This window comes from Platalea leucorodia (genome assembly GCF_965183815.1).
Source record: "Platalea leucorodia genome assembly, chromosome: 8".
Lineage (NCBI taxonomy): Eukaryota > Metazoa > Chordata > Aves > Pelecaniformes > Threskiornithidae > Platalea > Platalea leucorodia.
The window spans coordinates 51807190-51820904 of NC_138830.1; the positions used below are offsets into that span (position 1 = coordinate 51807190).

Genomic DNA, 13715 nt, shown 5'->3' on the forward strand with positions numbered 1-13715 from the left:
CCATTTACCAAATTATTCTCGCCTATCATTCAGCCTCCTCTTCAAGAGACAATGCGGTCCTTTACAGCGACTTTCATAGAGCTTGCTGCCAAAATGCACTGTTCGACTGTACGCTCCTTGGGGGAACTGTATTATTGACTGTACAGTACCTACAGTATTTGCATAGCACTGGACAGACTGACTAAACAATCAGTAACAAATCAATGGCACAGCTATGACAACAGTATTTTAGCTTTCTGAAATATAATAGTTTCGTTTTTAAGTTTATCCAGTCCAAGAGATAATTCCTGTAATTAAAGTCATAGAAACCAGAGCATCCACCAAATCAAAAGAAGTGTTCAAATGTGACGTACCGCGCTTGGAATGCCTCCCTTGCTTGCACTGCTCTCTTGGGATGGGAAATAGGAGAAGGCGGCGAAACAATAAGAGTAATGAATAATCACATATTTAGCAAAAACATTCAGTTTAGAGTTTGTAATTTGTACAAAAATCTGTATTTTGCAGCGATTTCATTTCAGAGTAAAGATATTTCCATTTAAAGGCAATTAAAATTGGAAAATATGTATTTCCAGAAAATCTGTTATCAGAAACTTTAAAAAAAAGGTAGTAAGTTTAAATATTTATATTTTTTCCAAAAAAGACTCAGAGGTCTACCGCATGACTTGACTGGATACAATAGACCTGCTGGGCAAAGGAAGGTCACTTGGATTTTTTAAAACTTAAAACCTTGTTTTCTGCTAAATGACAGGGAAATACACTGAAACCACAATCAACTTTTCCTGGGTTTGACAATCGCAAAAGTCCTCTTTCTGCTCCTCACTATTGACTCACACACCACTGCATCCCAAGGGACTGTGTACTCTAAAACGAGGAATGAGTAATCAGGAAAAAGATGTTTCCCCTCTTCAAAGTATTCACTAAAGCATTCATCCTTTCAAAACTTCCAAACTAATATTTGTTTGGGTTGTAAAACTTACCGCAACAATATTGACAGTGTTAATGCGATCTAAACACTGTACAATGTAAACGAAATTTTCTAAAATATAGTCAAGGTCATGAAGATTTCTTCCAATATGGCGCAGGGTGGGTTGTTCTAATGTAAGCTGTCTGCAAGCGGAGTAACAGCGAAGCCCAGAAAGAACAGTCTGATTATTAGACCTATCTCGAAAGAAAAGACGTATATTCTTCTATAGCTTGGGAAGGGACGTTTTTTAATTTGTTCAAGACACCTTTGGAGAGAGTTGATACTACAAAGAAAGCCAACAGTTTCAGAGAAGGAATATTTTAGAATGCATCTGAAAAATGACTCACTGGATTTGACTGCCATTTTGTTTACTGCTGTGGAAAGCAGCAAAATAGTAGGTGTAATAAAGCAGACTTTGAGGAGAAATGTATTAAAATGCCTACTTATCGATGGAATATTCTCCTCAATGAGCACTCCAAAGAGCTGATTCGCTACTGTAAACAATAAAAGTCACTTTACAATAAGACAAAATAATTGATTTATCGAGAAGAAACCATGGGGTGTGATTAAGTCATGCATTTCTTGGGAATTAAGACATTTTTGCTGCACTAATTACTAAAATTGCTAAAGGCATGGGTAGTTTACAGTATTTCTTAATCCCTTCAACGTTTTGCTCTTCAAATATCAAATCCCAACAATCCAAATACCACTGGCAAATTGGAAACCAGAGAACAACCCTCCAGTTACTTCAGTTTAGATAAAAAATGTTTTAGATAAGCAGAGTGGCTTGTCTTTAGGAATTCAACATTATCCCACCAGCGAGCAGACCACGCAAACCATAAACATCTTTGAGCTCCAAACTACCATAAGATAGTTTTTATTGAACTGTAAGTCAATACTAAACTGGTTAGCTGGCAAGTTCATAATCACCAGAGGTAATATGCACAGTTCAGGAGACAGGCTCAATCAAGAGTTGGGTGTGCGTGTGTTATTTCCCACTTTCATGATAAAAAGTGACAACATTCAAAATACTCAGTATCGATGTTTCAAACAGGAATCCTCTCAGTCAGAAGAGTCTTCAGCTTCACCCCACTTGGACCACATCACAATTTTTGATCATAAATGAAATTCCAGAAATAATTCAGCGCTCGATACCAGCGACGTTTATTAACCACGCCCGGACTTACTGTATTATACTCAATAACTGGCTCCAATCTGCTGCTCAGATAATAGCCTGGGCAGTGCCAAGTCCCACATTAACGTGGAGTGCAGCGTTACACAAAGGACTGAAATCAAGAGATGAAAAATGCCAACATAACGAAGACGAAGGAAAGCCACGACCATGGCAAAGCCAGACCGCGCAGCGCTCAGCATCACGCCCAGACTGCGGGGGAACGACTACCAGAGGTCAGCTATGGGAACATGGGGTCTAAAAGCCGGTAACAACTACAGCAGGCTGGCTACGAAGCCAAGGTGCGAAGAGCTGGTCAGAGCAAACCCCAATGGCGCTCTTTTATACCGAGAAAGACAATATCGAGAGGACGCTCGACACTTTACCTGGAGAAACAAGTCCTTCCCAGAGTGAAGCTGCAGGAACACGACTTGTTACTCAAGCAGCCTCCACAGAGCGCAGCCCTTTGCTTCACGGCGGCCATGGCGTCGCGCTGAGGGCCCTTTGCCGCACACCGGTTCCTGCCTCCTCAAGACTCCATCGTGCCCTGGTGGAAAGCGGGGCTTCCTCTCGCGAAGAGCTAGTCCGTCTTCACTCGTGGCCAGGTTGGTGTGAGAAACCCTCCTCAACCTGGGAATCCCTGAGCAGGGGGTTTTCAGCAGTAATGGTGCATAAAGGCAGGTGGGAGGTGGAGACGCTGCCCGGCTTGCTCGGCGCCATCTTCACGCGGTCCCCCTCACTCAGGTAAGCCGCCACGCTGGGCCACGAGGATGCCAGTGGCCACGGGGTGGCCCTTTTCCTCAGAGAAAAGGCCCGGAAGGCTCTAACGTGGCAACGGCCCATGGCTTCGTGCCGCCCCAGGTCCCACAGCCGCTTCAAAATGCCGGCCGCCCAGCGCCTCCACGTGAAGACCAGGTGGCGGGAGGTCGGCGGCTTCCATTTCCTGGAGAGGGCTGGCTAATTTGCAAAATGGCTGCAAGGGAGCGGGAGAGGCCTCTCCTTGCCTGGCGGAGGGTGGGCGAGAGGTGGCCCCGAAACCCGCCGCCCTCCCCGGGCCGCCCCTCCTCGGGGGGCTGGCGGAAGGGATCCCGCCACCTCCATTTCCTCGGCGATGGCCATGGGCTGGGTGGGGCGGCCATGCGGCGCCGCGGGGGCGGGAAGGTGGCCGGCAGGGCCGCCCGAGGCCGGCGGCGGGGAGCCGGCCCCGCGCCCGCCTCTCCCCGCCGTGACCTTGGGCGGGCGGCGCGGCCCTCCCCGCCGCGCGGCCGCTCCTTCCCCCCCTCTTTTTAAATTTATTTATTTACCTATCTCTCTATTTATTTATTTATTTATTTAGGCCGCGGAAAGAGTTTGAAGCGCTCCCGGCTGGGAGCGGGGCGGGAGGGGGGGGGGGGGGGGAGAAGAAAAAGAAGAAGAGGAGGCCGCCCTCCGAGCGGCCCCGGGACTTTCCCTGCCTGAGGGCGCCGGGGGGACCCGTCCCGGTCCCCGTCCCCCCCCCCCCCCGGGGCGGGGAGGGTGGCGGCGGGCGGGCGGGGTGTGTGCGGGGCGGGCGGGGGGGGGCGCCGGCCCCGCCGCCGCGGGGGAGACGCGGCTCCCGGCGCTGTGCGCCCGAGCTGCTGCTGGTTACGCCAGCCCCGCCGCCTGCCTCTCTGCCTCCTCGCCTCTGATTCTGCGCACAGCCAGCCCCAAAGCCTGTCATTCTGCAAAACACAGTTTACTCAACAGAGAGAGCGAGTGGGGGAGCGGGAGAGGTGGCGAGAGGGAGACGGCGCGGAGGAGCCCAGTCCCGCAACCCAGCATGGCTTCAGGGGACCTTTACGAGGTAGCGGGGGGCCGCGGGGCGCCGCGGGGCGGGAGGGCGGCGGGGGGGGCGCCGGCCGGGGCGCCGCGGAGGGCAGCGGTGGCGCGTCGGGGAGCCGCTCCGCGGAGCCCTCGTAGTTGCCGAAGAGCGGAGGAAATCGCCGAGGGAAGGGCTGGGGTGGGGGGAAAAGGGCTGGCGTGTGTGCCGGGGGGGGGGGGGAGGGATGGAGCGGCTCCCCTCCCTTCCCTCTGCCTCTCTCTTTCTCTTTCTCTCTCTACTTTCCATCGGGCTTGATCTTAGCAGGCCTTGCAAGAGAGAAGGAGGAAGGAGTGAAGGAGAGCGAGAGTTAGCGGTAGGATGGGGAGGCGATCGCAGTGTGATGAGCCCGGAGAGTGGAGAAAGTCCAGGTAAAGTCATAGGCGCTCTGGACGTGCTGAATGTGCAGATTAGTGCGAAAAAATGCGCCTTAGCGCTGCCGGGAGGCGCAGGGATGGAGGCGGCTCTGCGCCCGCTGTGCAAAGTGCAGGAGCCGGCGCCAGGTTGCTTCACCTCACGCCCGGGGTGCTGCGGGGGCGGCGGCCGGGCCGGGCCGGGCCGGGCCGGGCCGGGGGGGGGCCGCGCCCCCGGCACCATGGCGGGCTGCAAAGTTTGGCGGGGGCCCCGCTCCGGCGGGCCGGGCGGCCCGGGGTGCGAGGTGGGGCGGGCGGCGTCGCCGCGCCGGCCCCCCGCAGCCCGGCGTGCGGTGTCCCCCTGCCCCGGCCGCAGCGCGGCGATGGATCGGGCGACGGCCGCCCGGCTTCCAGGTCGGGGGAGGGAGAGAAAAAGGAGCTGGCAGGCAGTCGGCGAGACCCGGCCAAATTTTGACCTCAGGCACCCAGTTCTAATGCCCGAACCGAGAACAAGTCTAGCCACTCTTCCCATGCCAGAGAAGAAGAAGGGAGAAAGCAGAAATTAAAAATAAGAAAGGCTGGACCCAGCTGTTTTAAATATCCAGCTCCAGTAAGTGGAACCGGGGTGGAAGTCTACCATCTAAAAAAACCAAACAGGACTGGACGTCCTACACCAGTTCTTGGTCTGGAGCAACTCCTCGGCTCCGCGTTCCCTGGTGAAATGGCCGTTTGTGCTGCGGTTGTCTGGAGCGCGCAGTTTACAGGCTAGGACAGCAACGATCGCCTCCCAGTTGGAGCTGTGTGCTGATGATTAGGCACTGCTCAACCATCGGGGCGTGCTTGGGTGTGGAATTGCTGCTGCGGTTGGTTGGGCATGGTTGGACTTACTCTCTGGTTGATGATCTTGATGATCAGCTGTAGGGTCTACGGGCAAGAAGTGGAGGATCTGGCGGGTTTCATGTAGACAGTTTTTACTTCGTCATGGTTTTTCAAAGCCTTTAACAAAGGTCATAGTTACGGGATGACATTGCTCTATTAGGACTTTATTTTGCTGAGTGGGACACAGACCTCCTTTCAAGTGAACAGCACTTACACTCTCTTACGTGGTGTTACCTTATCAGAAGTACATGATGATTTGAATAGTATCATTGACCTTTTCCCCACCATTTTGCGATATCTGTCATATTACTTTACAACTTTAAGGATACTGCGTGTCATCGCTGTTGTGACTCTGTTCTGTGAAGAACAACTTTGACCCAAAAAAGTTAGTGATACAATTGCGTATTGGTAATTTCTGGGATGCGTAGAGGATCTTTGCCTGGTCTTGTCTAAGTTTTCTTTAGATGTTTGGATTAGTTCTGGAAAGAAATAAAACCAGTACCTCTGAGGCTAATGGTAGCCATGCTGGTTTAGCTCCTAATCATCATTAAAAAATTCTGCTTTTTTATGACCTTTGTGTATTATAAGATGGCGACGTTTGGCAGTTGGATGTGGGCTGTGCATTGAGTACTACTGCATGGTGTATGAGTGGTGTTGCTCAAGTAGTGACCTGGCATGGAGGTGTTCTGTGAGAGAGCAGACTTATAAGCCGGTTTACAGTCAATTTTAGGCCCAGTCACTTTGCAGGCATTTGCATGGATGAATGTGAATTGTAAGTCCTGTGGTTCAAAGCCTCTGAATCACTTCCTTTCTTTGTTACTCCATTTGAGCTACTTTTGCTTATTGTTGTGTGACAAGGAAGAATTGCATCCACCAGAACAGGTAAGTGGAAGTATGGCTATTCATTTCTTGTTGTGTGGGGTGTTTGGAATATGACTTTCTCTGCTGGTCGTGGTGTAAAATCTTCATCTATGTGTCGGACACGTGGGAAAAAGTACATGCAGGGCTTAGATTATCAATCCGTCTCCATTTTGCATCTCCACTGTGAAGTTCTCCATGACGGAGGTCAGAAGAAATGTCTAGAAAGCTGAAGAGTTTGTATGTCTAATAGGTAGCAAGTGTGTAGATGGTGGTAGCTTCATTTAAAAAATGACTCAGCTTTGCCTCCCTGCTCCTTCCCGTCCCAGAAAACCAACCGCATCAAAGGCACTCATTAGAAAGAAGCTATTACAGCCGTGATGTCCCACACCAGTTAGCACGTGAGGTGAAATGCCTCGCGCCTTCAGAGCTGACACCTCCGTTCTTGCTTGGATACGTCGTTCTTTTCTGTCCTCCTGAACAAGTAAAACATTATGTGGATGGTGGGATGATCGTTAAACAGTTCCGGGATTTTAGCTTGAAATACGTTGGGGCTATTGGTGTAAATAAATGATTTGGGACTTATGGTGACATTCTAAAGGTGTGCTACGCTCCTGATTCCTCTTTGACTCCATTAGTAATATCCGAGTTCTTCAAGGGTTCCTACCGAACTTCAGAAAATAAGACAATAATTACCTCTGCAATTTGGATTATTTAATACTGGCTGCAAAATTATTCTTGTTAAAGCCAGTCATGATCTAGGAGCTATGATAAAGCACATTAAAGAGTACAGTGTGTATTACCTGTACTAACTTCTCCTATTTTGGTGGCACTCAAGAAACTTAAGTATAAAATTTTAAGTTTTGGAAATAGATGTGCATATTTATCCTGCCAGTTCATTAATTTTTCTACTGTCGTTTCATTTTAAAAGGCTTTTCAACCTTTTAAACTTAAAGATAAATTCAATTAATATCTTTATATTGAAGCAAAATAAGATCACAGACAAAATAACCTCAGTGCTTGGTTAACTAGGTGCCTTTTTCTAGTTAGAAATGGCTTGTAATCACCTGAAATACCTCCTATTATATTTCTTTTAGGACTGTGAAACAGCTACCAATTTATTCTAGAAGCAAATGAACACTCATTAAAGAAGTATGGTGCATATTCCTTAGAAATAACAAACTGAAAATAAAGGACTGACAAAAGGGTATTCACAGTGGCCTTCAGTAAGGCAGCCCTATCTTGCTTTATGATTCAAATACGCCGTTGGATGCGTTGATAGGAAATCCTCATTCATTTTGGTAACAAACAGAAAGGGTAATGTATTTCCTCTTAAATACCAAGGTTGTTGATTCACATTAAAGTTGTTGTCAGTAATTTGAAGTAATATTTTGTATTTTCCATGTACAATTTAGTTCTCACGTTGTCTGAACCCAAATAGTTCCCTCACAAAGGCTCTGGTATTAGAAGTACATGAGGTGGCTTCAGATGGGAAAAAAATTCACTACGAATGATGTACCTAACTTTATTTTTCCTAGCACAGAGCATCCCGTTTGCTGCAACAAAATTCCACTTTATTGATGAATATATGAATCAGTTATCAGTATCATAGAGATGCTCATGAAGTGGACTTTGATGCTTTTCTTTTTTTTTATTTAATATTTTGGGGGTTTCTATACAATAAACATAATTAGACATTCAGGGATGATGATGTTGAAATCTGAAGTCTTATTTTAACATTGTGCCAGATTATATTACAACACCTTAGGTAAGTGATCTAAAGATTATAGCTAAGTCTCTGAAGGGGACTGTCACATGCATATATTTCTGGATCACAATAATAAAACCAGTCTTTAAAACTCAGCAGGTTTTGCATTGAAGTGTTGCTCTGTGTGGAAAAGCGACGTTCTAAAAAACGGCATCTTCGCACTGAAATGATACAATGCCCACAGCCAGGAGGCTTGTCCACCATAGTGACAGGTTTCAATTAAATCTTCATCTGTTTATGCAGCTGTGTAAGAATGAGCTGGAGTTTATTTTAGCTCACGTGATTCACCCGAAAGATAATGTATTTCCAGATGAGTTACAACATCTCCCATTTATACCTGCACTCAGGTACCAGCAAAGTCAAAACTTGAAGATAATAATGGCACAGTTTGGCCTGCTGAATCCTTATTACATGTGCAGACATGCAGACGGGAGAGAACACAGCTGAACTTTTGGATGCTGGGTTTGGTTTGCAGATGCAGAGTTTAGAAAATAGTCTTTGTTTTACAAAGCGAGGAAATGCAAGTTTTTGAGCATTGTGGCTTTCCTTCTTGCATTTCTTTCAATTGAGTCACTTTTTAGGAGAGACACATACTTAAACCTGCTTGTTGAACTGGAAAGCAGAAATCTATTTTTTGAAGTATTTCACACATGTATCTTCTAAGACAGAGGTGACTTGCAAGAAGATGGTATATTTAAGTAAACGTTATTATTTCTCAACTTAAATCAACCTCTTTATTGATATAACAGTTCCATATTGAAGGAACAAGACTGATTTCACAAGCAGAAAACAGTGACTTGAAGTAGGAACTGGGGAATACAGAACAGAGTTAATCACCTACTCCTTCTGTGGAATGGCAAGCTATGGGTGCGGTGCTGACTTCAGTAATACCAGGCTTGTTCCCACCAGCTAAGCACCTGGTCATCTCTAACTTACACCTTATTTTTTATTTTTTTTTTTAGTGGAAAAGCTTTACTAGCAACTATTTTGAAGAACCAGCTATTTCTTTACACATTGTCATTGATCTGTTACCAAAATCAGTTTTTAGAAGACAACTGTTCTCAAAATAAGGTAACCTGTGAACAACACGACTCTCGGTCAGTAGAAGTCTAGTCATCTTGCTGCCTCACGAAAGTTTTCAGAACTCTGTTCCAAATTAGGTGTGATTTGGCATGTGGACAGTATTCTTCAATCTGAAACTGGGCAATCAGCTGGACAATAGATTAAACCGAGGTGTGAAGCCAGTAACAAAGAGTTAACCTGAGGTCCCTTCTGCCCAGGTCTTGTAGTTCTCTAAATTAAAGATACTGAGCGAGTTTCAAAAGCGTAACTGGATAACTCCGGCAATATTCATTATCTTACTAAGAAATTCCAGTGTCGAGCCGCACATGGAACATTACAATGCACATAATGACTGTCTTGTTTACCTACAACGTCACTCTGTTACCACGATTCCAACTTCCTCATTACATTGTAAACTGCTTGGCATATTTTGGGATACCGAGCACCAATTGATTTCTTATGCACGTTACAGTTTTGTTACAATCTTGATGAAGTGTTCTATCTGGATCAAGAGTAGTTTATCTCGAGATACGTGTCATAAGCATGCCCCTGCTTGGAAGGGCTACTGAAAATACACTCTGTATTGCTCTCGAAAGCCTAAACACACACAGTGACAATCTTCCCACCACCAAAGATGCTGAACTGAACGTGTTTCCCTTTGGTGTCCAGGTTCAGTGTTCATACCTATTTGAAGATTAAAATGACATCCATTTTTTTAACACTAACTGAATGACAGATATAGTGTTTTACTTTGGTTTTACATCAGGTTTTTACATAGGGTTTTACTTTGATTCAAAATTAAAATCCAGCAATAAACTCATTGTTTAGTAATTGTTTCTGAAAGTTAAAAAATATTTAGAGAGAGACAGTTCAAATAATGGCAAAATTTAAATGTGGTCTAATATTGAAAGAAATTGGCTAATTATTTTTTTTAAATCAATGGAGTAATTGTGATGGCCAGCTATGCTGTAAATAGCATTTCTTTGTCTATTCATTTGACTTTTAGCAGTATTACAGTTTCTTGGCTCTGTACGTTTTCATCACTGCAATCCCTTTTTGTTGTTCCTCCTTACCCATATATTTTTCAGACAATTTCTGCAGCACGTTTTATGACACTGGCATCCTGACACTGGCAAAAAAGATTAATTAAATAGTTAACTGTTCCTTGTGTTTAAACTATTAGAACAACGTAATATATCAAACAATGCAATTATTTCACTTTAAAATGTAGGGCAACTAGTAGTGGGGTATGTGAATGCTGCCTTGCTTTACATTCATGCAAATAAGAATACTGTGCTTTTGACAAAAGGAAAATCATCCTTCTGGCCTGATGAATAACAATGTCACACTGTTTATTATCAAAACTTTAGACTGGTAATATTGCAAAGCTGAGGGGAAATACACTTCAATCTGTTTTCTTCAATTACATGGAAAATGTAGATTCCAATACTATTTCAATACTATCTCATTATGAGTAATAATATAAAATATTGTTGCAAATCTATTAGGTCTCTAAAAACTTTCACGGTAAGTTGATATGATTGACCCGTGTAGGAAAAAATGATTCTTCTTGTGGCTTACCAAAGAAGGAGAAATAGGTTGACTCTTGCAAAATTGTAAACGGTAGCAGCATGATCAGTAGACTACAACAAAACGCTAAAACAAAAACAGCATTGAAAACATCTGTCAAAAAGACACTTTTCTTTGAAAATAGCAGTTGCCCCACTTGGGCTTTGCTAGATTTCTCACAGACCACCCACAAAACTCGCAGCCCATTCCTCCAGAGGGGCAAAACAGGAACAATGAGGATATTTTCTTCCATAAGGCACTTCACTGCATTTATTTAGAATTTGTGGGGTTTATTTGAAATCATCTTGCAATAATGTAGTCACTCACATGTGCTCAGCACCCAATGGATTAAGAAGGGATGCAAAGGACTACACCCACTAAGTCTGAGCTCCATTGCAAATTAGTAGCACCTATAAAAAGAAACAGAATCAGCAGATATATGTGAACATGTCTTGGTTTGGAGAAGAGTTAACGTGAATTTTTAGAGGAAAGACACATCTCACAGAACTCTTAATCACTATCTGGATAAGAATGGCTCTGGCTGGTGTAAATGGATTTTCAAAATCCTTCTTTTAAGATCCCACAGGAGCAGCTGCTAATGAAACAAAGCTGTGGTCCAGAAGGATTGGTCATCTCTTGGACTACGTGGTTCACGGAGAGGAAGCAATGAAGGGTGGCTATCACAGAGTTTCCAAACATCAGTATTGGGACCTGTGTTGTACAACAGAATCATCAATTATTTGAAAATAATCACATTTACTGCTGATAACTTATAGATTATTATTAGCGTTGTCAAGAGAAAGGCTGACGGTGAAGAGCTGGATGACAGCAGCTAAAATTCAATGTTTATAAATTCAAGCTAATGATCAAAGGAAAAATAATCCTGACTATACATGCATAACAATGAGCCCTGAAGAAGCCGTTACTATTCAGGAAAGGTCTTGGAATCACTGTGGAAAGTTTTTGGGTGTGTCCACGTTAGTATTTTAATTTGGATCAGGTGCGTGCTTTTGAAGTGAATCTCCCTGTGATCCCCGTTTACCACACCTCTGTTTGCATCACAGAGCTGTCTTGGGGAGCAGCAACCGCACTGCCTTCAGATGAAACTAAACCAGAAAATGCGTTCCAGCTCCTAATGGGTGTCCGGTCCATGGGACCAGACTACTGCTTATCAGCGGTAAACATCAGGCAAACAGAATTTTGGGTGTTGTTAAAAAAGCAATTGAGAATGAAACAGAAGATGATCATCATCATGTCACTGGGGAATACCATTGTGCGTCCACATCTGCAGTGCTGCACCCACGTCAAGAACACAGAACTGGAAATAATGCAGAGAAGGGCCAACAGGGTGCTGCACGGTGTGGAATGGCTCTCAGTGAAAAGACACCTTCTGACAACTTTTTGGCTGGCAGAAGAAGTGATCGAGGAAGATATGAATGGTATGGAAAAGACAAATAGGGGATGATTAGTTAATTCAGCGATGAATGCTATTTCTCATTGCACAAGAAAAGGCATGCAGCAAATGAAATGATTAGGCAAATGACTGAGACAAAGGAAGTACTGCTTCACAGTATTTAAATCTTGGAACTCATTGCCATGGGATGTTGTGGAAGTCAGAACTGTAAACGGTTTCAAAGAAACAGCTTCTTGGAGGATAGGTCCCTTTATACCACAAAAAAATCTTTAAACTGCTAATCACCAGAAGCTGGGAGGGTAGAGCAAGGGCAGCACTTACTCTACAGATGCTGCTTCCTAAGCATCCAGTACTAATTTCTATTAGAATATACAAAATGTTGAGCTAAATGGACCTGTAGTCTGACCTCATACGACAGTTCTTAGTTTAGTACTTACTACAGTCATTAAACAAACATAGGTATTGACTAAGATGTTGATACGGTCTGCAGAGATCACAAACATACTTGCCTTACAAGTTGTATTCTGGTATTCTAATTGCTAATCATTGTCGGTTAGTGTCCTTGCAAGCTAGAGGACAAATCAGAACGGTGGGTTCAGTTTCCGACGCAGAAAAAGTCAGTCGCGGTTTGAGAGCCCTCACGGTCCAGGCTTCCAGCAAGATGCAACAGGTGGCAGGAGCCAACAAAAGAGTAGAAGAAGGGAGGAGGTGATGAAGTAACATTGAATCAAACATGCACCATACAAATGAACTTTGGGCTCATTGCCATGGCTCTGGCTAGTAACTGGGGTAAAAGGGGTAAAGATAAACCAGTAAACATTGAAGTAAACGCATGGAATGAGGCAAATGATTGAGTCAGTATTACTAGAAAGTTATATTAATGTAATAAAATGTTTCTAATGAACAGAACCAGCTTTCTCCTACTTCTATGAGAAGAGCATTTCAGCACCTAAAAGGGTTTAGCCACAACTTTTCTGTATTTATATTTTTGGATGGTCTTGGTAGGCTTCCTTAATGCTGTACAGGGTCGTTAATACACATTTATCAATCTTTAAAGGCCTTACCTGAATATACATTAAAAAGCCACTAACTTTCAACAAGCCCATCAAGTTGCTGTTGTGTGGGTTTTTTCCCAGAAATGGTGACTATTAATATACTGAAATGTAAACAGTCTGATTTCTAACTGACCAGCTCAACTTGTCAAATTCTTTCACAGATACAAAATTAACTTTTTTTTTACATCACTTCACAGTCACTGCAATGAGCAGTGGTATTGTAAACTGTTCTCAGATGTCAGGCTAACTGTGATGGAGGGAGCTTTGCTTATGTATCTTATTAGTCTTAGTAGTAAGAGAGATATTACAAAATAAATCGTGACATTACATAGTTTTCTAAAAAACTGCTTTGTAAAATTTGTTTGACTGTGCTAATGGACTTTCCTTTAAATGTTATGCAGTTGAAATTTGCTCTAATAATATTTTTGAAACCATTAAATCATTTCCTTTTTTGGAGAAGGGACTGTTTTTCAAAATATAAAATCACATTATCACATTAATACACCTGATGAATTTGTCTTTCAGAAATATTTTTGTGATAGGTTTCAGGTGTTTTAGCACAGGAAATCTGACAGGAAAGGTGCTGGGGAATTCCTGCTAACTACGGTTCACGTGGAAAGAAAATGCACGGTAATGCTTACTGGGCTCATAAATGGATTCTGAGACTCTTAGACTGCAAAGATGTCGATCACAAAGTTTTTTGGTGATTAATGTAAGGGAGGAATAGCGGACTCCAGCGCAAATGTGAATGCATGAATTTAGGATGACACAGCGTGAGAAGACCT

General features: G+C 44.1%; 1 protein-coding gene across 1 annotated transcript in view; it reads left to right on the forward strand.

Moving 5' to 3' along the window:
• Positions 1 to 3694: 3694 nt before the first annotated feature.
• Positions 3695 to 13715, forward strand: part of CDYL2 (chromodomain Y like 2) — a 61279-nt gene continuing 51258 nt past the window's right edge. Inside the window, exon 1 of the mRNA XM_082319469.1 lies at positions 3695 to 3957. Within this exon, the coding sequence (XP_082175595.1) occupies positions 3934 to 3957 (24 nt within the window). The 5' untranslated portion in view covers positions 3695 to 3933. The remainder of the gene's footprint in view (positions 3958 to 13715) is intronic.